Source organism: Heptranchias perlo, chromosome 10 (genome assembly GCF_035084215.1).
Source record: "Heptranchias perlo isolate sHepPer1 chromosome 10, sHepPer1.hap1, whole genome shotgun sequence".
In the NCBI taxonomy this organism is placed as follows: Eukaryota; Metazoa; Chordata; class Chondrichthyes; order Hexanchiformes; family Hexanchidae; genus Heptranchias; species Heptranchias perlo.
The window spans coordinates 2,780,451-2,806,636 of NC_090334.1; the positions used below are offsets into that span (position 1 = coordinate 2,780,451).

At 42.9% G+C, this 26,186-nt stretch overlaps 1 protein-coding gene across 1 annotated transcript in view; it reads right to left on the reverse strand.

The window, feature by feature from the left end:
* LOC137326393 (stAR-related lipid transfer protein 9-like) overlaps window positions 1–26,186 on the reverse strand; it is a gene marked incomplete at its 3' end in the record, with an annotated part of 232,894 nt that overhangs the window by 196,492 nt on the left and 10,216 nt on the right. The window contains exons 2-3 of the mRNA XM_067991435.1: window positions 15,385–15,454; window positions 7,382–7,498 (exon numbers count right to left, since the gene is read on the reverse strand). Of these exons, the coding sequence (XP_067847536.1) occupies window positions 7,382–7,498; window positions 15,385–15,454 (187 nt within the window). The remainder of the gene's footprint in view (window positions 1–7,381; window positions 7,499–15,384; window positions 15,455–26,186) is intronic.

Below are 26,186 nucleotides of genomic sequence, written 5' to 3' on the forward strand. Positions count from 1 at the left end.
CCTCACACCAATGGAAATGTACCCCAGCAAGGAGTAAATACCTTCAAGAAAGACAGGAAGGGGAGAAAAATTGATACGAAACTTTATTTTTAAAAACTGAAGCAATATATTTAACATATAGCCTCTTCTGTATGGTGATGAAAATGGGACGCAGCAATTGAAGTGCGGCCAGCACTATCGCTTTATAGAAAATCAGCATAGCTCCTTTAAAGAAATGTTCTTCTCAATAAGATTGTGCAATGATTTATCAATATTATATTAATGGAGCTTTTATACTATAAGTACCAATTTGAACTGGTACCTGTTTTAGACTGGTGCAGAACAGCAGTGCTGAGTTCTACTGTCAGCTTGGCACCACTCTCTGGTCAAGAGATAAGTGTATGACAAGACAGTAAACCCTTTACAAACATTAAAAAGTTTCAACATAAAGTTAAAAGCTCCCAGTTGGTCCAGAAGATTTGCTGTAAACTGGCTGCAGTTATATCGCAACCAATACAAGTCCAAGGGGTGTAAGACGATCTGATCAAAGTGGTATCATCACTTGCCAAAGTTCAATGTGCCAGCAGTTCAGAGGCCTCACTCACTAGCTATATGTAGCTTCCCTAATTCATTCATTATTGAATTCCAGTACTTCAGAACAGAGTCCCAACCTTCAATTACATTTGTTTCATTCCATTATTTTAGTGTTGTATTTGAATTTGCAAATGGCCAGAGGAAAAACAAATAAATTGGAGCAAAAATTGGTTGGAAGGGAGGAGAATAGAAGTTACTGGCAGTTTCTAAGAGTAGTTGGAAGTGGGGAGCCATGTTACGGAGGGTTCTGTTCTGGGATTGCTTCTGTTCACTGCGTACATCAATGATATGGAAAAGGGGCGAGAGGGAGTGGCATCCAAATTTGCAGACTATACTAAAAGAGGAGGCACAGTAAATAATTCCGAGGAACAAAGGAAGCTGCGAGGGGATAGAGAATAGATGATGGAATGGGCAAAAAAAGTGACAGATGGAATTCAATGACAGTAAATGTGAGTGCACATAATGAAAATACAATAATTATATTTTAAATGGGAGAAAATTGGGTGATGTGGAAGAGCAGAGGGATTTGGGGGTTCAGGGTCACAAGACATTAAAAGCAGCATCACAAGTGAGTAAGGCCATGAGAAAGCCAATAGAATACTGGGTTTTATGGCAACGGGTTTAGAATATAAAAGTCGAGATGTATTTGTGAATCCATATAATACCTTCCTATGGCCACAATTGAAAACTGTGGGCAGTTTTGGACTCCACACTATGGGGAGAATGTTGTGGCAATAGAGAGAGTACAATACAGATTCACTGGAATGCTGCCTAGTATGAGGAAATACAAAAATCAAGACTTGAAAAATTGCAGCTGTTGGCTTTTGAACAGAGGAGATCACAGGATGATTTGATAGAGGCATTTAAAATTATGAAAAGGTAGCAGTGGGTCGATAGAAACGGATTGTTTCCAGTGATTTAGGGAATGAGACGACATAGATGTAAGATTAAATGCAAGAGATTTAGCACTGAAAACAAGAGATTTTTTTTACACAGAGGGTTGTGAAGCTGTGCAATTCACTATCAGAGTTAGTGATTGAAGCAAAGACCATGTCAACACTTAACAATAGGTTAGATCAGTGGTTGAAAGAAAGGGGAATAAAGGGGTAGGGAACATGGGATTAGGATATTGCTTGTGTGGAGGATAAACACCAACGCAAAATGGTTTGGGGGAACGACTTGTTTCAGTGTTGTAATTTCGATGTCATTCCCTGCACACTATTGTTGCCTTTACATAAGAACATAAGAAATAGGAGCAGGAATGGGCCATTCGGCCCCTCGAGCCTGATCTTCTACCTCAACGCCATTTTCCTGCACCATCCCCATGTCCCTTGATGCCTTTAATATCTCGAAATCTATCAATCTGTGTTTTGAATGTACGCAATGACTGAGCCTCCACAGGGGTAGAGAATTCTAAAGATTCGCCACCCTCAGTGAAGAAATTTCTTCTCATCTCAGTCCTAAATGGCCTACCCCTTATTCTGAGACTGTGACCCCTGGTTCCAGACTCTCCAGCCAGGGGAAACATCTTCCCTGTCGAGCCCTGTAAGAATTTTGCATGTTTCAATGAGATCACCTCTCATTCTTCTAAACTCCAGAGAATACAGGCCTAGTCTACTCAATCTCTCCTCATACGACAATCCCGCCATCCTCGGAATCAGTCTGGTGAACCTTCGTTGCACTCCCTCTATGGCAAGTATATCCTTTCTTAGGTAAGGAGACCAAAATTGGACACAATACTCCAGGTGTGGTCTCACCAAGGCCCTGTATAACTGCAGTAAGACATCTTTACTCCTGTACTCAAATCCTCTTGTAATGAAGGCCAACATACCATTTGCCTTCCTAATTTCTTATTGCACCTGCAGTTAGCTTTCGGTGACTCATGTACAAGGACACGCAGGTCCCTTTGAACATCAACATTTCCCAATATCTTACCATTTAAAAAATGCTCTGATTTTCCGACCAAAGTGGATAACTTCACATTTTTCCACATTATATTCCATCTGCCATGTTCTTGCCCATTCACTTAGCCTGTCTTTATCCCCATGAAGCCTCTTTGCATCCTTCTCACAACTCACATTCCCACCCAGTTTTGTGTCATCAGCAAACTTGGAAATATTACATTTGGTCCCCTCATCCAAATCATTGATATGGATTGTGAATAGCTGGGGCCCAAGCACTGATCCCTGCGGTACCCCACTAGTCACAGTCTGCCAACCTGAAAAAGACCCGTTTATTCCTACTCTCTGTTTTCTGTCTGTAAACCAATTCTCAATCCATGCCAGTATATTACCCCCAATCCCATGTGTTCTAACTTTGTTCACTAACCTGTGTAGGACCTTGTCGAAAGCCTTCTGAAAATCCAAATAAACCACATCCACTGATTCCCCGTTATCTATTCTACTAGTTACATCCTCAAAGAACTCCAATAGGTTTGTCAAACATGATTTCCCTTTCATAAATCCATGTTGACTCTGCCAAATCCTATTATTATTTTCTAAGTGTCCTGTTATCACATCCTTTATAATAGATTCTAGCATTTTCCCTATTACTGATGTCAGACTAACACGTCTGTAGTTCCCTGTTTTCTCTCAACCTCCTTTCTTAAATAGTGGGGTTACATTTGCCACCCTCCAATCTGCAGGAACCGTTCCAGAATCTATAGAATTTTGAAAGATGACAACCAATGCATCCACTATCTCTATAGCCACCTCTTTCAAAACCCTGGGATGTAGATCATCAGGTCCTTGGGATTTATCGACTTTCAGTCCCATTAATTTCTCTAGTACTATTTTTTTTACTAATACTAATTTCCTTCAGTTCCTCATTCTCGCCAGACCCTTGGTTCTCCAGTATTTCTGGGAGATTTTTTGGGTCTTCTTCCGTGAAGACAGACACAAAGTATTTGTTTAATTTGCTGAAGTCTTGTCATTTCCTCTGCTGACTTCACCTCTCCCTTCCATCGCCAAAACAGGAAAATAAAAACACAGAAGTCACCGTACCAATCACATTAATTAGAATCATTCTGATTATGTTTCTATTTTTCTTTATCAGCACCTCTCACTAGCAGCAGAGAAGCCAAAAGTAGCATGCTGTGTGTTGTAGGCAGTTAAATAACTGCAACTATTTAGGAAGTGTTTATGGTTCTTGCACAGAATAGAATCCCATTTTGCTGCACTTATTAGACAGGAAAGGTCATCTCATTATGCTGGCTGTACCCAAACTCTGCTTTCAAAATGGCTGTGAGGTAGAAGCATTTTGATCACTTGCAATGGGAGCCCTTACCTTCCTTTGTTGAAACATGAATGTACCTGGTAGGCCAAACCCCCTTGTCATATTTACTTTATTAATCCCTCTACAAAGCACTCAAAATGACAAACTAAAAGAACTTTGGACCTCCCTAAAGAAAATCAAGATTCCAGATATTCGCCCTTTCGGTTTGATAGCCAAATGTATATCTATCTATATATTTACTCTATAAACCTTGGGATATTTTTCAGTATTAAATGCTAGTGGTGTTGTTAAAACATCTGATGCATTTGACAGCGATATCAAGGTCATTAATCTGTAAAGGACCTCCAAGGGTTTAAAACATCCCTCGCAAACACCAAATGGTAGCAGCCAACAAGCTCAGACTTGTCATGTCTTTGTGGCAAACCACAGAGAGATTAATACAACTTCCTACACAATAACTTCTGTAAAAAGCTAAATCAAACATGTTTTGTACTCTCATAAGGATGACATATAAATATATGAAGATGTATTAGTACACCCACTCCATACTTACCACATAAAGGCCATCAATATTGTTCATATTTCCATACTTAAAAGACACCTGTGACATTGCTGACAGTAACACTAAATACTAGGGACGTGATTTCTTCCCTCACAGAAACCTGGGTGAAGGGTCAAATCCCACCAAGGTTGCAAAAAGCATACGAGAAGTTTTGGGGTCAGTCTCGAAGCAGTATTTATGAAGTCTCAATCTTGGGCTTTTAAACCGCACAGTTTGTAGGAAGAAGGGATGACCGAGTGAAGCAAGGTAGTCTACAGTTGGGAAAGGTATTGGGAAAACTTAAGTTGAGTATGTACATTCAACCATCAACTTTTTAAGTTGACAGCATCTCAATTAATATGTCATGTTAGTGTTCCACAAGAAAAATCAGCTTTTTTTAAAAACTGGGATCGTAGGTTGTCAACTGGAACATGGGCCATGAGGTTGTCTGAATTAGACACCACTTTCTCCCCTGGTTGGCTGTGCACAAATTGAGGCAGAAAAGATTTAAGATTCTGACAGTCGCAGTTACATCGAGTTACATCAAAACTACAACATTGGAACAGGCCATTCGGCCCAACTGGTCTATGCCAGCGTTTATGCTCCACACAAGCCTCCTGCCTCTCCACTTCATCTAACCCAATCACGATACCCTTCTATTCCTTTCTCCATCATCTGTTTATCAAGCTTCCCCTTAAATGCATCTATGCTATTCACCTCAACTACTCCTTGTGGTAGCGAGTTCCACATTCTAACTACTCTCTGGGTAAAGAAGCTTCTCCTGAATTCCCTATTGGATTTATTAGTTGTAAACAATTTTACAACACCAAGTTATTAGTGACTATCTTATATTTATGACCCCTAGTTTTGGTCTCCCCACAAGTGTAAACATCTTCTCTACGTCCACCCTGTCAAACCCTTTCACAATTTTGAATGCCTCTATCAGGTCACCCCTCAGCCTTCTCTTTTCTAGAGAAAAGAGCCCCAGCCTGTTCAGCCTTTCCTGATAAGGATATCCACTCAGTTCTGGTATCATCCTTGTGAATCCTTTATTGCACAGGTTATGCTCATTTCATTTTTGTCTTCCCACCAAAAAAGTTGGATACAACAAATAAGCTACCAAAAAGCAGCCTTTAAAAACTTTTCATTTTCCTCAAAGGAACTTCCTGGTGCATGCCAAGCTGTTGTCTTATGTGAAGGTTAATTTTCTTTTAAGGCCAGCTGCAGCTGCTTTGTGACAAGGAGGAGGTTCCTTGGTATGAATGAATTAATTGGTTTTATTTGAGCACTGCATTTGTGGAATTGCCAGGGAGTGGAAATAAAATCGGGAGCAGGGATGAGTTTTGCTTAACCAAAAAGAAATTACACAGATTTCCATATTCAAGATCTCAGTCGTGTCCGACTGGGTGTGTGATACAGACCATTGACCTGCTTGTGCTCGAGTTAGAATCATAGCATCGTGCACCACACAAAGGCTATTGTGTCAGTGCCAGCTCTTTGAAAGAACTATCCAATTAATCCCACTCCGCTCTTTCCCCATAGCCCTGCAAATTTTCCCCATCAAGGATATATCCAATCCCTTTTGAAACTTATTATTGAATCTGCTTCCATGACCCTTTCAGACAGTGCATTCCAGATCACAACTCGCTGCATAAAAAATTCTCATCTCCCCTCTGGTTCTTTTGCCAATTATCTTGAATCTGTGTCCTCTGGTTACTGACCCTCCTGCCTGTGGAAACAGTTTCTCCTTATTTACACTATATTTGTTCATATTTGATACAGAATGCTATCTGAAGGTAAAACAACTTACTGTCAAATACAATATACTGTACAGCCACTAAAATAATCGAAATACATTTCAGATCCAACATAATATAAATGAGTGGCATCCTTTGTCCCATCTCATATAGTAGTACATTCAGCAATACCACCACAATAATTTAAAAAATCAAAAGGGAAGTTTGAAACCTTATACATGTTGTAAGGAGGAAGACATCCCTCACTGAATTTAAGACAACAATCTAATACCTGGGTTCAGGTGGCAAACATGAACCAATCTAGCTTTGCTCTTATGGTTTGCAATATCATCTGCCTTCCCCCACAAAGCTGCTTGGATTACAAACTTAATTAACCGATAGCAACTCATTATCCATATATTATACACACACATCAAGCAGTTAATAGGGGTGAAATTGGTCTACACCAGTAACATGAAACGGGCTTGCCACGAATCGGCAGCCTGTTTTACACCCCACCTGATTTTGGTTTCTGTTGAAGTCAATTGAAAAGAAAGTCAGGCGAGGTGTAAAACAGGCTGACAATTTGCCACAAGCGCGTTTCATATTACTGGTGTGGACCAATTTCACCCCTAATTAGTTCAACACATTATCATCATCTTCACATTTCAAAAATAAATTACTATCAACAGGTGAGAATTACTCAGCTACTGCAAAATAAATGCTTTTAGCGACAAAATATATTGAGTCCAAAACGTGTTCATTTTATTGTCCTTTTAGGTGTATTGATTAAATGTTTGAAACATACGTCAGAGACAGCTTTAGGAGTGAGTGAGCAAGCAATACAAGTGAGAAGAACATTAAAGAACGATGCACAGCCCTTAGGTGTCAGCTTGGCTCAGTTGGTAGCACTCTCACTTCTAAATCAGAAAGTTGTACATTCAAAGATTCCAGCACATTGCATTCTTAGTTGCTCAAGCAGAGTCTGCTGCAGGGATGTTTGTACATTTTATACAGTATAGGGTAGGAGTATAAATTTATACGACGAGGTTCCATACTAAGGGGTGTGAATCGTGATGGATGAGTACAACGTGATGGGAGTATTGCAGTCTACACTCAGTGCAATTCTACATCACTTTACTAATAAAAGTGTCCTTTCCTGCAGCTACATTTTGTGGACTTTTTCCAACATGACTGCATATCAGCTAATCTCAGTTGAAATCTTAAAACAGTGGACAATAACCATAAATGCACGCTAAGTTTGCACTGTATAATATCAAAGAAATCAGATACTCACCAGTTCCTGAGGCGCAAAGTTGGCAGAGTCCGAATCCACTGACCAATAACAGTAATCAAAGGTGAACTCGATATTTCGCTCTCTTGTATCCCCAGGACTATCAAGCCGGGGCTCCAGCTAGTAAAGGATTCAGAAAAGACATAGATTTAAAACGTATTTCACCTACTAAATTCTATTTACATCTTTTTGTGAGGTCCATGCCAATTCGATTAATTAGTTTCCTTTATTGGGTAATTGTCAATTGTATTTTTCATGGCCTAGGAAAGTGGTAACTCATTGAAGTGAAAATGAAACCAATGGTCAACCTGCCGTTAACTGTCAGGGGACAGCCTACCCGAGGAGATACAGTCCAAAAAATGGTCTCAAGAAACATCAGTATAGAAAATGGAACATGGCATCATTCTATAAAACAGAAGTACTTTCAGTAACAAAGGGCTGATAAAGATAGTGCAGGTGATGTTGTGCATATGGACTTCCAAAAGGCATTTGCTGAAGTACCACATAATAGACTTGTTAGCAAAATTGAAGTCCATGGGAATAAAGGGACAGCATGGATACAAAATTAGCAAAGATACAGAAAGCAGAGAGTAGTGGTGAACAGCTGTTTTTCAGACCGGAGGGGAGTATACAGTGGTGTTCCCCAGGAGTCGGTATGAGGACCATTGCTCTTTTTGATTATAGAATCATAGAAAGATTACAGCACAGAAGGAGGCCATTCAGCCCATCGTGTCTGTGCTGGCTCGATGCAAGAGCAACCAGCGAGTCATACTCCCCCACTCTATCCCTGTAGCCCTGCAAATTTTTTCCTTTCAAGTACTTATCCAGTTCCCTTTTGAAGGCCATGATTGAATCTGCCTCCACCATCCCCTCAGGCAGTGCATTCCAGATCCTAACCTCTCGCTGAGTAAAAAAGTATTTTCTCATGTTACCTTTGGTTCTTTTGCCAATCACCTTAAATCTATGTCCTCTGGTTCTTGACCCTTCTGCCAATGGGAACAGTTTCTCTCTATCTCCTCTGTCTGGACCCTTAATGATTTTAAATGCCTCTATCAAATCTCCTCTCAACTTTCTGTATTCCAAGGAGAACAACCATAGCTTCTCCAGTCTATCCACGTAACTGAAGACCCTCATCCCTGGAATCATTCTCGTAAATCTCTTCTGCGCCCTCTCTAAGGCCTTCACATCTTTCCTGAAGTGCAGTGCCCAGAACGAGACACAATACTCCACTTGTGGCCGAACTAGTGTTTTATAAAAGGTTCATCATGACTTCCATACTTTTGCACTCGATGCCTCTATTTATAAAGCCCAGGATCCCATAGGCTTTTTTAACCACTTTCTCAACCTGCCACCTTCAACGATTTGTGCACATATACCCCCAGATCTCTGTTCCTGTACCCCTTTTAGAATTGTGCCCTTTACTTTATATTGCCTCTCCTCATTCTTCCTGCCGAAATGTATCACCTTGCATTTTTCTACGTTAAATTTCATGTGCCACGTGTCCGCCTATGCCACAAGCCTGTCTATATCCTCTTGAAATCTATCACTATCCTCCTCACTGTTCACTACACTTCCAAGTGTTGCGTCATCTGCAAATTTGGAAATTGTGCCCTGTACACCCAAGTCCAAGTCGTTAATATATATCAAAAAACCAGTGGTCCTCGTACAGACCCCTGGGGAACACCACTGTACACCTCCCTCCAGTCAGAAAAACAACCATTCATCACCACTCTCTGCTTCCTGTTACTGTATCTATGCTGCCGCTGCCCCCTTTATTCCATGGGCTTCAATCTTGATGTCAAGCCTATTATGCGGCACTTTATTAATCACCTTTTGAAAGTCAATAAACACATCAACTGCAACGCCCTCATCTACCCTCTCAGCTAACTCATCAAAAAACTCTATCAAGTTAGTTAAATATGATTTGCCTTTAACAAATCCGTGCTGGCTTTCCCTAATCATCCACACTTGTCCAAGTGACTGTTAATTCTGTCCCGGATTATCGTTTCTAAAAGTTTCCCCACCACCGAGGTTAAACTGACTGGCCTATAGTTGCTGGGTTTATCCTTACACCCTTTTTTGAACAAGGGTGTAACATTTGCAATTCTCCAATCCTCTGTAACCACCCCTGTATCTAAGGATTTTTGGAAGATTATGGCCAGTACCTCTGCAATTTCCACCCTTACTTCCCTCAGGAATCTAGGATACATCCCATCCGGTCCAGATATCTTGAAATTGATATAAATTAATAACCTGGACTTGGGTAAACAGGGCAAAATTTCAAAGTTTGCAGATGACACAAAACTCAGAAATATAATAAAAAAATGAGGATAGTAACAGACTCCAGGAGGACAGAGACAGACTGGTGAAATGGGCAGACACATGGCAGATGAAATTTAACACAGAGAAGTGTCAAGTGATACATTTTGATAGGAAGAATGAGGAGAGGCAATATAAACTAAATGGTACATTTTCAAGGGGGAAGCAGGAATGGAGACACCTTGGGGTGCATGTACACAAATCTTTAAAGGTGGCAGGACAAGTTGAGAAGGCTGTTGTAAATAGTATATTTATATACTATTATACCTACTAATAGTATATAGTAAGAATAAATGGGTCTTTTTTGGGGTGGCAGGCGGTGACTAGTGGGGTACCACAGGGATCGGTGCTTGGGCCCCAGCTATTCACAATATATATCAATGATTTGGATGAGGGAATCAAATGTAATATTTCCAAGTTTGCTGATGACACAAAACTAGGTGGGATCTTGAGTTGTGAGGAGGATGCAAAGAGGCTTCAAGGCAATTTGAACAAGTTGAGTGAGTGGGCAAATACATGGTAAATACGTATCATATGGATAAATATGAAGTTATCCACTTCAGAAGGAAAAACGGAAAGGCGAGTATTATTTAAATGGCGATAGATTGGGGAATGTTGATGTACAAAGAGACCTGGGTGTCCTTGTACACCAGTCACTGCAAGCAAACATGCAGGTTCAGCAAGCAGTTAGGAAGGCTTGCTGAACCTGTATGTTGGCCTTCATTGCAAGAGGATTTGAGTACAGAGCAAGGATGCCTTACTGCAGTTATACAGGGCCTTGGTGAGACCACACCTGGAGTATTGTGTGCAGTTTTGGTCTCCTTACAAAAGAAAGGATATACTTGCCATAGAGGGAGTGCAGCAAAGGTTCTCCAGACTGATCCATGGGATGGCAGGACCGTCGTATGAGGAGAGATTGGGTCGACTCGGCCTGTATTCACTCGAGTTTAGGAGAATGAGAGGGGATCTCATTGAAACATACAAAATTCTGACAGGGCTAGACAGACTGGATGCAGGGAGGATGTTTCCCCTGGCTGGGGGGGTCCAGAACGAGGGGTCACAGTCTCAGGATACGGGGTAGGACATTTAGGACTGAGATGAGGAGAAATTTCTTCACTCAGAGGGTGGTGAACCTGTGGAATTCTCTGCCACAGAAGGCTGTGGAGACCAAGTCGCTGAATATATTTAAGAAGGAGCTAGATAGATTTCTAGACACAAAAGGCATCAAGGAGTATGGGGAGAGAGCAGGAATATGGTATTGAGATAGAGGATCAGCCATGATCATCTTGAATGGCAGAGCAGGCTCAAGGGCCCAATGGCCGACTCCTGCTTCTATTTTCAATGCTTCTATATGGAATCTTGGGATTTATTAATAGAGGCAGAGAGTACAAAAGCAAGGAAGTTATGGTAAATCTTTATAAAACACTGGCTAGGCCTCAGCCGGAGTATTGTGTTCAATTCTGGGCACCGCACTTCAGGAAGGATAACTGTGAAGAAGAAATCTCAGTGTCGGTCATTCCAGGCTGCTGTACAGCAGCTCCTGAGCTGTGGTTATACAGTGGCATTGTTGGGGTCAGGGCCAAATGTGCAGCTCCATCCTCCCAACCAGGGAAAGTGCACAGCACAGGGAGACATCAAAAAAAATTTTAACAGGCAGGGTAAGTCAGAAAGCAAGAAAGCAGGCAAGAAAGAAAATTACAATTTTTTTTAATTCTTCAATTTGAATTTGACTTTCCAACTACAAATTTTGTTTCAATTCAAAACATTTCAACATTATAAACACAGCCAGCCAAGGCCACAGTTGCAGTGAATTTCATTATAAACACCAATGTACAGTATCAGATTACAATACAAAATCCATGGCTCTTGATTCATGCTTTTGTCCAGTTCACAAACCCATGTAAACTTGTGTCAATTAACAATGAGGAACAGCAGATAAAGGATGATGACATGTACTGACTGAACAACAGACAACTTTCCTTTTTGGTTAATTAAACATGAGTGATGATTACCCACATATAAACAAGTAGTTACTTAAAAATGCAGCAGTCCAGTTCATAGACTAACCCATTGTTTTATAAGCTGCATTGCCAACATTAACAGCTTTCTTGAGATAATGCTATCCCTGATCAAGTTTAACCCTGGAACACCTGCTTTAACACAAAGATCTTGATAGCCCGGAAAACTGCATCGGATAATTGACTGTTGGAATTCTTCAAAATAAATTCAGCAGTGCCACACTCCCAACGGGGAGCAGCATTGGAAGATCGCACGGGGTGGAGAATAGGTGTGACAGCGTTGTAACTGATCTTTGATCCACACTCTCTTCGAGCACAGCTTCCCACTGGGAGAGCAGGGGCACGGAGTTTATCTGCAGATTTTGTTCAAACCCACAAACGACTCGACAAATAAATACATATTACTTCTGATTAGGTTTGTAACATGGAGCAGCTTACACCATGCTACATTCATACTAGTTTGGTGCACTAGTTTATTACAGGTACTATATGCTAGATGTAGTTTAACAGGAATTAACATGTAATAAACTGCAGCTGCAGTTGTATAAAACAAAAGAATAATGGGAGATGGAAACAACATGGGGCAATATGGGAGGGAGATAGAGATCTCACAAGCTGCACCATGGAATGACACTTCATGTCCGAGGTTCCTGAACCAACAAGTTATTGGCCTGAACAAGTCAGGGCTGTGTTATTTTCAGTCAACTACTAATCATCTCTGAATGACCCAGCAGGGATTAATTCTCGATCTTCATGTCTGGAGTTGGTTTGGACAAAAGTACTGCTCTGAATCCATTCTGTGAAATTCACAATGTATATATTAATAAATTTGATACCGTGGAGTGATTCTAAGGTTGTATTACCATCTTGCAATTCACCTGACAGCCAAATTTCAGTCTCATGGTTCAGGACATTATTTGAACCTTGAATGAGACTATATCCTTTCAATCACTCCATTATTCCATACTTCATCGAATTTCTCTTTTTATTTTTATTCAGAAGGTTCTGACGAAAGGTCTTTGACCTGACCCATTAACTCTGTTTCTTTCTCCACAGATGCTGCCTGACTTGCTGAGCTTCTCCAGCATTTTCTGTTTTTATTTCAGATTTCCAGCATCCGCAGTATTTTGCTTTTGATTCTGTGTCCTCTGGTTACCGACCCACCTACTTTCTCCTCAACTATTCTATCAAAACTCCTCATAACTCGTTGCACTTGGAGCTCAGAATGCAGAGAAGCCGTGGATATCAATGCTTACATTAAGAGATGTTTTAAATCCTAACTCGAGATCAAATACTCTTAGAAATCTCACTGGTAGCCAGAGGCTAGAGCTCTTTTCACCAGGGCTGAAAAGGTTAAGGGGTTAACCGATAGTGTTTTCAAGCTTATGAAGGGTTATGATAAGGTAAATGGTAAGCATGCTTTCACTGGTCAGCGAGATAGTAAAAAAAAAAGGGACAAAATTGAAGGAGGTGAGGAAACAATCCTTTGTAAAGAGGTTAGAATGTGGGATCCTCTTCCATTAAACGTTGCTGATAGAAACAGGAGGAGGCCACTCAGCCCCTCGAGCCTGTTCCACCATTCAATTAGATCATGTATCTGTATCTTAACTCCGTTTACCCATCTTGATTCCATATCCCTTAAGACCCTTACCCAACAAAAATCTATCAATCTCAGTCTTGAAATTTTCAACTGACCCCCAGCCTCAACAGCTTTTTGAGGGAGAGTTCCAGATTTCCATTCCCCTTTGTGTGAAGAAGTGCTTCCTGACATCACCCCTGAACAGCCTAACTCTAATTTTAAGGTTATGGGCCCCCTTGTTCTGGACTCTCCCACCAGAGGAAATAGTTTCTCTCTATCTACCCTATCAAATCCTTTAATTATCTTAAACACCTCAATTAGAACACCCCTTAATCTTCTACTCTCAAGGAAATGCAAGCCGAGTCTATGCAACTTGTCCTCATAATTTAACCCTATTAGTCCTGGTATCATTCTGGTGAATCTGCGCTGCACCCCTTCCAAGGCCGATATATCCTTCCTGAGGTGCGGTGCCCAGAACTGAACACAGTATCACCAGATGGGGTCTCACCAGAGCTCTGTACAGCTGGAACATAACATCCGCCCCTTTGTATTCCAGCCCTCTTGAGATAAAGGTCAACATTCCATTATCATTTTTAATTATTTTTTGTACCTGTCCACTAGTTTTTAAGTGATTTCTGTACTCGGACCCCTAAATCTCTCTGCTCACCCACAGTTCCTAGCTTCTCGCCATTTAGAAAATACTCTGATCTATCTTTCTTCGGTCCAAAGTAGGTGACCTCACACTTTCCCACATTAAACTCCATTTGCAACAGTTTTGTCTACTCACTTAATCTATCAATGTCCCTTTACAACTTTCTGCTCCCATCAACACTATTCACTGTGCCATCTAACTTCGTGTCATCAGCAAACTTGAATATACATCTCTCTATTCCTTCCTCCAACTCATTTATCAATATAGTGAAACGCTGTGGCCCCAGTACAAACCCCTGGGGAACAGCACTGGTCACATCCTGCTAATTTGAGTCCATACCCATTATCCCTACTTTCTGTCTCCGAACCAATTCCCTATCCAAGCCAAGAGGTTGCCTCCAATTCTATGTGCTCTCATTTTTGTTTACAGTCTCTGATATAGTGATGCAGTCGATAAGTTATTTTAAAAGGGAATTAGATAGTTGCTCGAAAAGATGCTTTTTAAAAAAAACGTGTATGACAAGGGAGCAGGAGAGTGGGATTAAACCAGGTGGCACATGAAGAAAAACATTGGCACAAACCTGTTGGGCCAAATGACCTATTTCTGTTCTGCAATGTCCTACGATTCTAAAGGTGTGGGATTAAGAAACTAAGAACTGTTCTGTACGTTTTTCTTAACCGTTCTCCAATTCCAATACATGATACTCTAATCGGACTTCAAAAAACACTATTTCAAAAGTGATATTTTATGATAGAAAAGGTGTGATTTTCACACAATACCTTAAAGTGTATATTTCAAGCTGCTAAGAACTTTTAGCATCCAATGGGTTAAAGTTCCTATATCGTCAAGAATTCTTTCCCTACAAGCTAAGACTTCCTGTTTACAAAAACTACTCTTCCCCCATTAACAATATTTATGACTAACTGTGATGCTTTCTTTCATATCAGAATTAGACACGGAAAGCAATTCTCCAGATATTTTTAACAATGGACATCAAGGTCAGAAAGTATAAATTCCACCCAAAACTGTCAAAAATAATACTTACTGTTCAAAAAAAAAATGATCTGTTCACTATCTTTGACAATACCAAATCGGCTATTCTGGTTCATCAGAAACCAATTCAAAGGAAAAATTCGCAGGGCTATGGGGAAAGAGTGGGGGAGTGAGACTAATTGGATAGCTCTTTCAAAGAGCCAGCAGGCACGATGGGCCAAATGGTCTCCATAAATTCTATGAACAATTTATCAAAAATTTTCTGCACACAATTTTTTATGCTTGCAAGCATGAAACTCCTAATCACAAAGGCCCCTTTGTTAAAACAATTACATTCAACAAAACAATGTTAAGAATTTCAATATTTGCAGATGAGATCCTCAGTTTATCTGGATTAGGATACAGTACCGGTTTGAGGTATAGTTCCAAACAGAGGGCCACTTACCTTTACATTTCTGATGCTGGCTATCTTGTCATCCATCTTCATAATTATACTTGATCCTTCCGCATTTTCTCTGGAGGGGAGAGACATGGATATAAGTAAAAGTACATCACAATTGACAATCTAAGCCGCCTTTATAATGTTGTAGAAAAAAGCAGACATGGCATTTCAAAACTCACAGTCTGACACACTAGATTTATGCTTACGTCACTTTTTCTTGTCGAAATATTTTCTTAACTTCCACTGCATCATATATTTTCACTAAATCACTTCTTCAAAAACTATCCCAAAATTTGAAGTTCACAAAAAAATTGTATCAAATGACATGAATGTAATCCACCTATCCTCCATCCATCTGATCAAGATGCTGTGCTGGTACAATAATCACATTATTAAAACAATTTGGAAAGAATGCAGTAACTTTTGTTTCACACCAAAAAATGCTGTAATTTTTGTTTGCACACAAGGTAAGAATAAACTATATTTTAAAAATGCTCATGCATGCATGGTTCACAACATAATTATGGTTTTCATCTACAATCTACTGGCTTGAACACAAATAATCTTCAATTATGTTCATCATATATGTAGTGGAAAATTGGCAACTAAAGGGTTCAATCAGTTTGCAACTCACCACCTAACCAAAGGGTCCCATTATCAAGTCTCGGGACTATCTTAGTTTGGGGATCACTTGCATTTACCACAGTCAGTAAACAGAAGGGGAGAGTTGGATCAAATAGAGAGAAGAAACAGTAGCCAACAGTGGTTAATCACAGAGGGGCACTGACAAGTTATTCAAATCTGAATTCTAAACTATTTCATTGCCTGGCAAACATTAGATTATGAGAGGAATAGGAGTGGGCAAAAGGATCAGTTTACTAAATTTTAAAACATCTGTACTTTTCAATGGGGGTGCTTTTAAAAAAAAGGTTTAAAGAACAAACTTGCATTTATATAATGCCTTTCATATCCTTCGGACATCCCAAAGTACTTCCCCATAAAATGAATTACTTTTCAAGTGTAGTCACTGTTGGACTGTAGGAAACGCAGCAGCCAATTTCTGCACAGCACGGTCCCACAAACAGCACTGCCCAAATTAAATGACCAGTTAATTTGTTTTAGTGAGGTTAATTGAGGGATAAATATTGGTCAGGACACCATGGAGAATTCCAGCTCTTCTTCCAATAGTGCCATGGGGTCTTTTACATCCACCTGAAGGGGCAGACGGAGCCTCGGATTAATAGATGGCACCTCCGACAGTGCAGCACTCCCTCAGAACTGGACAAGATTATGTGCTCACATCCTGAAAGGTGAATGCTACCACTAAACCAAGATGACACTTAAGGTATGAAACATTTAGTACACTTCAGATGATATATGTTAACTGATGTGTTACCTTGATAATCTGAACAGCGCCTATTTTCAGTTTTTGGACTCTGAACAGTTTATACCAATTGAGCAGAGCGTCCAACCCCACATACTCCCCATCACAAAAAATGCCTACTTCCATCTCCGTATCATCACCCGTCTCCACCCCACCTAATCCCAACTCAACCACGATCTAATTCAATGGCGGAACAGGCTCAAGGGGCTAAATGGCCTCCTCCTCTTTCCATGTTCCGATCTGCTGCTGAAACCCTCATGCATGCCTTTGTCACCTCCAGGCTCGGCTATTCCAATGCTGTCTTGGCCGGCCGCCCATCCTGCACCCTTTGTAAACTTGAGCTCATTGAAAACTCTGCTGCCTGTATCATAGAAAAGTTACAGCACAGAAGGAGGCCATTTGGCCCATCGAGTCCGCGCCAGCTATGCAAGATCAATTCAGCAAGTCCCACTCCCCCGCCCTTTCCCCGTAGCCCTGCAAATTTTTTCCTTTCAAGTACTTATCCAGTTCCCTTTTGAAGGCCATGATTGAATTTGCCTCCACCAATCCCTCGAGCAGTGCATTCCAGATCACAACCACTCGCTGTATAAAAAAGTTTTTCCTCATGTCACCTTTGGTTCTTTTGCCAATCACCTTAAATCTATGACCTCTGGTCCTTGACACTTCCACCAATGGGAACAGTTTCTCTCTACCCACTCTGGCTAGATCCTTCATGATTTTGAATACCTCCATCAAATCTCCTCTCAACCGTCTCTGTTCCAAGGAGAACAATCCCAGCTTCTCCAGTCGATCCATGTAACTGAAGTCCCTCATCACTGGAATCATTCTGGTAAATCTTATCTGCACCCTCTCTAAGGCCTTCACATCTTTCCTGAAGTGTGGTGCCCAGAACTGGACACAATACTCCAGTTGTGGCTGAACCAGTGTTTTATAAAGGTTCATCATGACTTCCATACTTTTGTACTCCATGCCTCTATTTATAAAGCCCAGGATCCCATATGCTTTTTTAACCACTTTCTCAACCTGCCCTGCCACCTTCAACGATCTGTGCATATATACCCTCAGATCTCTCTGTTCCTGTACCCCTTTTAGAGTTGTGCTCTCTAGTTTATATTGCCTCTCTTCGTTCATCCTACCGAAATGCATCATTTCGCATTTTTCTGCGTTAAATTTCATCTGTCAAGTGTCCGCCAACGCCAGAGTGTCGATATCCTCCTGAAGTCTATCACAAAACCTCCTCGCTGTTTACTACCATTCCAAGTTTTGTGCCATCTGCAAATTTGGAAATTGTGCCCTGTACACCCAAGTCCAAGTCGTTAATATATATCAAGAAAAGCAGTGGTCCCAGCACTGACCCCTGGGGAACACCACTGTACACCTCCCTCCAGTCTGAAAAACAACCGTTCACCACTACTCTCTGTTTCCTGTCCCTTAGCCAATTCTGTATCCATGTTGTTACTGCCCCCTTTATTCCATGGCCGCAATCTTGATGATAAACCTACCATGCAGCACTTTATCAAATGCCTTTTGAAAGTCCAGAGACACCACATCAACTGCATTGCCCTCATCGACCCTCCCAGCTACCTCGTCAAAATACTCTATCAGGTTAGTTAAACAGAATTTGCCTTTAACAAATCCGTGCTGACTTTCCCCAATCAATCCACCCTTGTCCAAGTGATTGTTAATTCTGTCCCGGATTATCGTTTCTCGAAGTTTCCCCATCACTGAGGTTAAACTGATTGGCCTTCAGTTGCTGGGTTTATCCTTACACCCTTTTTTGAACAAGGGTGTAACATTTGCAATTCTCCAGTCCTCTGGCACCACCCCCGTATCTATGGATGTTTGGAAGATTATGGCCAGTGCCTCCGCAATTTCCACCCCTACCTCCCTCAGCAAGATAGGATGCATCCCATCCGGGCCGGGTGACTTATCTATTTTAAGTACAGCCAGCCTTTCCAGTACCTCCTCTTTATCAATTTTTAGCCCATCCAGTATCTCAACTGAATCGTCCTTTACTGAGACTCAGCATCCTCTTCCTTGGTAAAGACGGATGCAAAATACTTATTTAGTACCTCAGCCATCCCCTCTGCCTCCATGAATAGATCTCCTTTGTGGTCCCTAATCAGCCCCACCCCTCCTCTTACTACCCATTTACTGTTTACATTCCTGTGGAAGACTTTTGGATTCCCTTTTATGTTGGCTGCCAGTCTATTCTCATACTCTCTCTTTTCCCCTCTTATTTCCTTTTTCACTTCCCCTCTCAATTTTCTATATTCTGCCTGGTTCTCACTTGTGTTATCAGCCTGACATCTATCATACACCCCTTTTTTTCATTTCATCATACTCTCTATCTCTTTTGTCATCCAGGGAGCTCTGGCTTTACCTTTCTGCCTCATGGGAATGTACACGAACCATCTCCTCTTTAAAGGCCACCCACTGTTCAATTACAGTTTTGCCTGCCAATCTTTGATTACAATTTACCCTGGCCAGATCTGTTCTCATCCCATTGAAATTGGCCCTCCTCCAATTGAGTATTTTTACTTTAGAGTGGTCTGTGTCCTTTTCCATAGCTATTCTAAACCTTATGATACTATGATCGCTGCTCCCTAAATGTTCCCCCACTGACACTTGCTCCATTTGGCCCACCTCATTCCCTGGAACCAAGTCCAGCAATGCCACCTCCTTCCTCTTTGGGCTGGAAACGTACTGGTTAAAAAAGTTATCCTGGATACATTTCCAAAATTCCTCCCCCTCTGTGCCCCTTATTGTTATCCTAGTCTAAATTAGGATAGTTGATGTCCCCAGTTATCACTACTCTATTACTTTTGCACCTCGAGAATTTCCCTGCAAATTTGATCCTCTATATCCTTCCCACTAGTTGGTGGCCTACAAAATACACCCAGTTGTGTAATGGCACTTCTTTTATTTCTTAACTCTAACCAAACAGATTCTGTCTTTGAGCCCTCCAGGATATCCTCTCTTTCTAGTACTGCAATATTCTCCTTAATCAATACTGCCACCCCCGCTCCTTCCTTTCCTATCTTTCCTGAAAACCTTGTATCCAGGAATATTTAGTACCCAATCCTACTCTTTTCTCGAGCCAGGTCTCTGTTATCGCCACAACATCATATTCTCACGAGGCTATTGGCGCCTGCAGCTCACCAACCTTGTTCACCACGCTTCATGCATTAACACACATGTACCGCAATCCAGTCTTGGGCTGATCCCACCTAATACTGTACTATTACTTGCTTTAGAGCTATTTTTCTCCTCCAATCCTTTGTGCCCTTCCACTGCCAAATTAGTTTAAACCCTCCCCCACAGCACTAGCGAACCTCCCCACGAGGACAATGGTCCCAGCTCTGTTGAGGTGCAACCCATCCAGCCTGAACAGGTCCCACCTTCCCCAGAACTGGTCCCAAATGCCCCAGGAATCTAAAGCCCTCCCTCCTGCACCATCCCTCCAGCCACGCATTCATCTGCTCTATCCTCCTATTTCTATGCTCACCAGCGGGTGGCACCGGGAGCAATCCAGAGATTACTACCTTTGAGGTCCTGCTTCTTAATCTCTTTCCTAACTCCTTAAAATCTGCCTGCAGGACCTCAGCCCTCTTGGGCCACGACTTCAATGCCTCCTTCCTCGTTGGGCCCGAAATGTACTGGTTAAGAAAGTTATCCTGGACACATTTCAAAAATTCCTCCCCCTCTAAGGCCCTTATATTATTATTGTTATCCCTGTCTATATCAGGATAATTGAAGTCCCCAGTTATCACTACAGCTGATAGGGCTGTTCACCCTCCCCGCACCCCCCCCTCCTGCCAAGAATGTTTTGCAGCCGCTCAATGACATCCTTGACCCTGGCACCAAGGAAACAACATACCATCCTGGAATCAGGTATCCTATCACTAGGTTCTGCTCACCGATCACTCCTGACCTTGCTAATCTACATTGGCTCCTGGTCCCCCAATGTCTCCAATTTAAAATTCTCATCCTCGTGTTTAAATCCTTTCGTAGCCTCACCTCTCCCTATCTTGTAACCTCCTCCGGCCCTATAATCCTCCCAGAATTCCCCATTCCTCCGATTCTGGCCTTATAACTCCTCCACCCCACCCCCCCCCCACCCAACTCCCTTTGTCCCACCAGTGGCACCCTTGCCTTCAGCCATTTGGGCGCCAAGCTCTGGAATTCCCTCCCTAAACCTCCCCACCTCACTCTCCTCCTTTAAGGCCCTCCTAAAACCTACCTCTTTGACCAAGCTTTTGATCACCCCTCCTAATCGCTCCTCCTATGGTTTGGCATTCATGTCTGTCTGATTACGCCTCTGTGAAATGCCTTGGGAGGTTTTCTTATGTTAAAGGCACTATATAAATGCTAGTCATGTTGCTGTTAAGTAGAAGTGGCCATGAGCTTATCACAACACTAAATGATACTTTCTTCTTGCAGAACATCAGTTATATTTTTTGCATTTTTAAACTACATTTAATAAACAGGGATTAAAATACCAAAATAAGGGTAGTGGAGGCAGAATCAATAATAACTTTCAAAAAGGAACTGGATAAATACTTGAAGTGGAAAAATCTGCAGAGCTATGAGGAAAGAGCAGGGGACTGGGACTAATTGGATAGCTCGTTCAAAGAACGGCACAAGCACGATGGGCCGAATGGCCTCCTTCTGTGCTGTATGATTCGAGGAAGGAAAGAAGGAGCCTGCAGGGGGAAAAAAAACTGGTCAATACTGACAAGAGCAAATCCAAGAAAAAACCCCACAAAGTGCCCAAACTCAAACTATAATGGGATAGCGAAAAAAGAGGAACCAGAGATGCTGAATCCTCTTGAGCCAGAAAGAAAGCTGAGGCATACCTGCCTTATGCCAAAGGACTGGGATACAACAGCTTGGTTTAGTCCCCAGTGACAAGCCTGCATACAAGGAGAATGGAGAAGGAAGACTTTTCACAATGTAATGACAGTGATTTAGGTTAACCAACTGACATTTTGAGTACCCTCAAATCCAATTGAAAATAGTTTTATAAATGAACTAAACAGCTTGAGAAGCCAATTTGTTCACTGCTTACTTGTACAGGTCTCAAACCCACTGTATTACATTCCCGAGGAGCGAATGCAAACATGTGATGGACAGACAAGGTACCTTTTATTCAAGCACATTATGACTAAATTCACTGCAGCTTTAAATTTGTCTTATGGTGATATGTAAGGTTGCAGCCTCTAAACACTGGGTCTAGTAAGCATCCTACAGGTTGCAATATGGGTTTATTTTTAATAATTTGTAAATTTGAAAAATTGTTTCCTTCAATTTACCTTAATTTTCGACACCCAATTTCACATCAAGTATAACAAGTACCAGCAGCAGTATCTTGACACAAGATTAACACACAGGGATGTTCCAGTATCCTCAATCAGTTTTCTATCCCATAACCGTCAGCTCAAAAGTATTCAACAGATTCCTGTGCACAGGACACCTGTCACTCTGCTTTCCCTCGTTCCCCAAATGCCAAAAGACATTTTTAATAAGAACATCGGAAATTGGATCCTGAGTGGACTATATGGCCCCTCGAGCCTGCTCCGCCATTCAATAAGATCATGATGTGGAGATGCCAGTGATGGACAGGGGTGGACAAATGTAAGGAACCTTACAACACCAGGTCATAGTCCAACAATTTTATTTTAAATTCACAAGCTTTCGGAGATTATCTCCTTCGTCAGGTGAGTGAGTGAATGAGAGGTTCTCAAATCGCATATCTTATATTAGGCTGGGACACCATCATGTTGTAAACTTCTATGATTCCATCACACCAATCAAAGGTGTCGTTGGTGTTCAGACAGGTTAGCCACGGAAAACAGTAGGTCCCAGTATACTGAATACACAATGTGTCAAATTACACAGACAGAGAGAAAGAGACCCAAAAGGCAGAGAGAGAGAGAGAGAGAGAGAGAGAGAGAGAGAGAGAGAGAGAGAGAATTTCCAGTTGTATTAAAAACAGATAACTTTTTTTCCCCTGCTGGTGAGGTTACGTGTAGCGTGACATGAACCCAAGATCCCGGTTGAGGCCGTCCTCATGGGTGCGGAACTTGGCTATCAATTTCTGCTCGACGATTTTGCGTTGTCGTTTGTCTCGAAGGCCGCCTTGGAGAACGCTTACCCGAAGATCGGTGGCTGAATATCCTTGACTGCTGAAGTGTTCCCCAACTGGGAGGGAACCCTCCTGTCTGGCGATTGTTGCGCGGTGTCCGTTCATCCGTTGTCGCAGTGTCTGCATGGTCTCGCCGATGTACCATGCTCCGGGGCATCCTTTCCTGCAATGTATGAGGTAGACAACGTTGGCCGAGTCACAGGAGTATGAAGCATGTACCTGGTGGGTGGTGTCCTCTCGTGTGATGGTGGTATCTGTGTCGATGATCTGGCATGTCTTGCAGAGGTTACTGTGGCAGGGTTGTGTGGTGTCGTGGATGCTGTTCTCCTGAAAGCTGGGTAATTTGCTGCGAACGATGGTCTGTTTGAGGTTGGGTGGCTGTTTGAAGGCGAGCAGTGGAGGCGTGGGGATGGCCTTAGCGAGGTGTTCGTCGTCATCAATGACATGTTGAAGGCTGCGGAGAACATGGCTTAGTTTCTCCGCTCCGGGGAAGTACTGGACGACGAAGGGTACTCTGTTGGTTGTGTCCCGTGTTTGTTTTCTGAGGAGGTCGATGCGATTCTTCGCTGTGGCCCGTCGGAACTGTCGATCGACAAGTCGAGCGTCATATCCCGTTCTTACAAGGGCGTCTTTCAGCGTCTGCAGGTGTCCATCGCGTTCCTCCTCGTCTGAGCAGATCCTGTGTATTCGTAGAGCCTGTCCATAGGGGATGGCCTCTTTGACGTGGTTAGGGTGGAAGCTGGAAAAGTGGAGCATCGTGAGGTTGTCCGTGGGCTTGCGGTAGAGTGAGGTGCTGAGGTGCCCGTCTTTGATGGAGATTTGTGTGTCCAAGAAAGAAACCGATTCTGAGGAGTAGTCCATGGTGGGATGGAACTTGTTGATGTTATCGTGTAGTCTCTTCAGTGATTCTTCACCGTGGGTTATAGGAAGAAAATGTCGTCGATGTATCTGGTGTATAGCGTTGGTTGGAGGTCCTGTGCAGTGAAGAAGTCGTGTTCGAACTTGTGCATGAAAATGTTGGCGTATTGGGGTGCGGATTTGGTCCCCATGGCTGTTCCGTGTGTTTGGGTAAAGAACTGGTTATCGAAGGTGAAACCATTGTGATCCAGGATGAAGCGGATGAGTTGTAGGATGGCGTCTGGAGATTGGCTGTTGTTGGTGTTGAGTACTGAGGCTGTTGCAGCGATGCCGTCATCGTGGGGGATACTGGTGTAGAGTGCCGAGACGTCCATCGTGGTGAGAAGTGTTCCTGGTTCAACTGGTCCGTGGGTGCTGAGTTTTTGTAGGAAGTCTGTAGTGTCGCGACAGAAGCTGGGGGTTCCCTGTACGATGGGTTTCAGGATGCCCTTGACGTATCCAGAGAGGTTCTCACACAGGGTTCCGTTGCCTGATACGATAGGACGTCCGGGTGTGTTGGCTTTGTGTATCTTTGGGAGGCAGTAGAAGTCTCCCACGCGGGGAGTATGTGGGATGAGAGCACATAGGATGCTTTGAAGGTCTGGATCGAAGGTCTTGATCAGTTTGTTGAGCTGGTGGGTGTGTTCTTTGGTCGGATCTGCGGGTAACCGTCTGTAGTGTTCCTGGTTGTCCAGTTGTCGGTATGCTTCTTTGCAATAGTCCGTTCTGTTCTGTATGACAGTGGCTCCTCCTTTGTCCGCTGGTTTGATGACGATGTTGCTGTTGGTCTTGAGAGCGTCGATGGCGTTGCGCTGTGCTCGGGTGACATTCTGGACTGTCATGAGTGCGGCTGATTAATCTGGCGGGTTGACGTATGCTCAACCTGTCAGGAGATGCATGTCAAGCTTAGGGCAGTGACCCTCCGGAGGAGTCCAGTTTGACTCTTTCTTCTTCGGTTGCTGTACCGCGGATTCCTGTGTCTGCTGTTCCGGATCGTTGATTGTCTCATTGGGTTCGCTGCTGAAATCTTGGGGTTTGTGGTAGAATTCCCGGAGTCTCATTCTCCTGATGAATTCCTCTGTGTCCGCCGCAAGACCGATGGGGTCCATTTTGGTGGTGGGGCAGAAATCGAGCCCTCGGCTGAGAACTTCGATTTCGTCTGGTTGAAGGGTGCGGTGGGACAAATTGACGATAGACTTTCCTGTGGTTGCAACCGTGGTACCGGGGGAGGCTTGGTTGATGCTGGTGGTGATTTCGAGTTTCTCAAGCTTCCTGCTCTTGGTTTTCATGTAGGCAGCGTAGTTCCGTTGCCTCGTCTGTTTGGCGGTATCTCGTAGCTGGTCTGCTGTGTCCTGAGTACAGGTTGAGAATATGGACTCTATCTTGGTTTCGAGGTTGCGGCGTCTGCTGTAGAGTTGGTGTACGAGATGGTTGTGGAGTGTGCGAGAGGTACGACGGCAGAGTCTCTCAGCGTAATCTGAATTGTATGTCGACTTGAGTGGGTTCGTGATCTGTAGTCCTTTCGGGATCTTGTCTGCTTTCTTGCAGCGCTGCAAAAACTTGATGTCTGTGTCGATATGAGTGATCTTCATGGAGATCCTCTCCACTGTGAGCCGGCAGTTTGTGGTGTTGATAGTAGCCATGGTGTGGCTACTATCGACTCCGGGAATTCTTCCACAAATGAGACTCCGGGAATTATGAGACTATGAGACTCCGGGAATTCTTCCACAAATCCCAAGATTTCAGCAGCGAACCCAATGAGACAATCAACGATCCGGAACAGCAGACAGGGGAATCCGCGGTACAGCAACCGAAGAGGAAAGAGTCAAACTGGACTCCTCCGGAGGGTCGCTGCCCTAAGCTTGACATGTATGCTCAAGCTGTCAGGAGATGCGTCAACCCGCCAGATAAATCAGCCGCACTCACAAGACAGTCCAGAATGACACCCGAGCACAACGCAACGCCATCAACGCTCTCAAGACCAACCGCAACATCGTCATCAAACCAGCGGACAAAGGAGGAGCCACTGTCACAGAACAGAACGGACTATTGCAAAGAAGCATACCGACAACTGGACAACCAGGAACACTACAGACGGTTACCCGCAGATCCGACCAAAGAACACACCCACCAGCTCAACAAACTGATCAAGACCTTCGATCCAGACCTTCAAAGCATCCAACGCACTCTCATCCCACGTGGAGCGTGGGAGACTTCTACTGCCTCCCAAAGATACACAAAGCCAACACACCCGGACGTCCTATCGTATCAGGCAACGGAACCCTGTGTGAGAACCTCTCTGGATACGTCGAGGGCATCCTGAAACCCATCGTACAGGGAACCCCCAGCTTCTGTCGCGACACTACAGACTTCCTA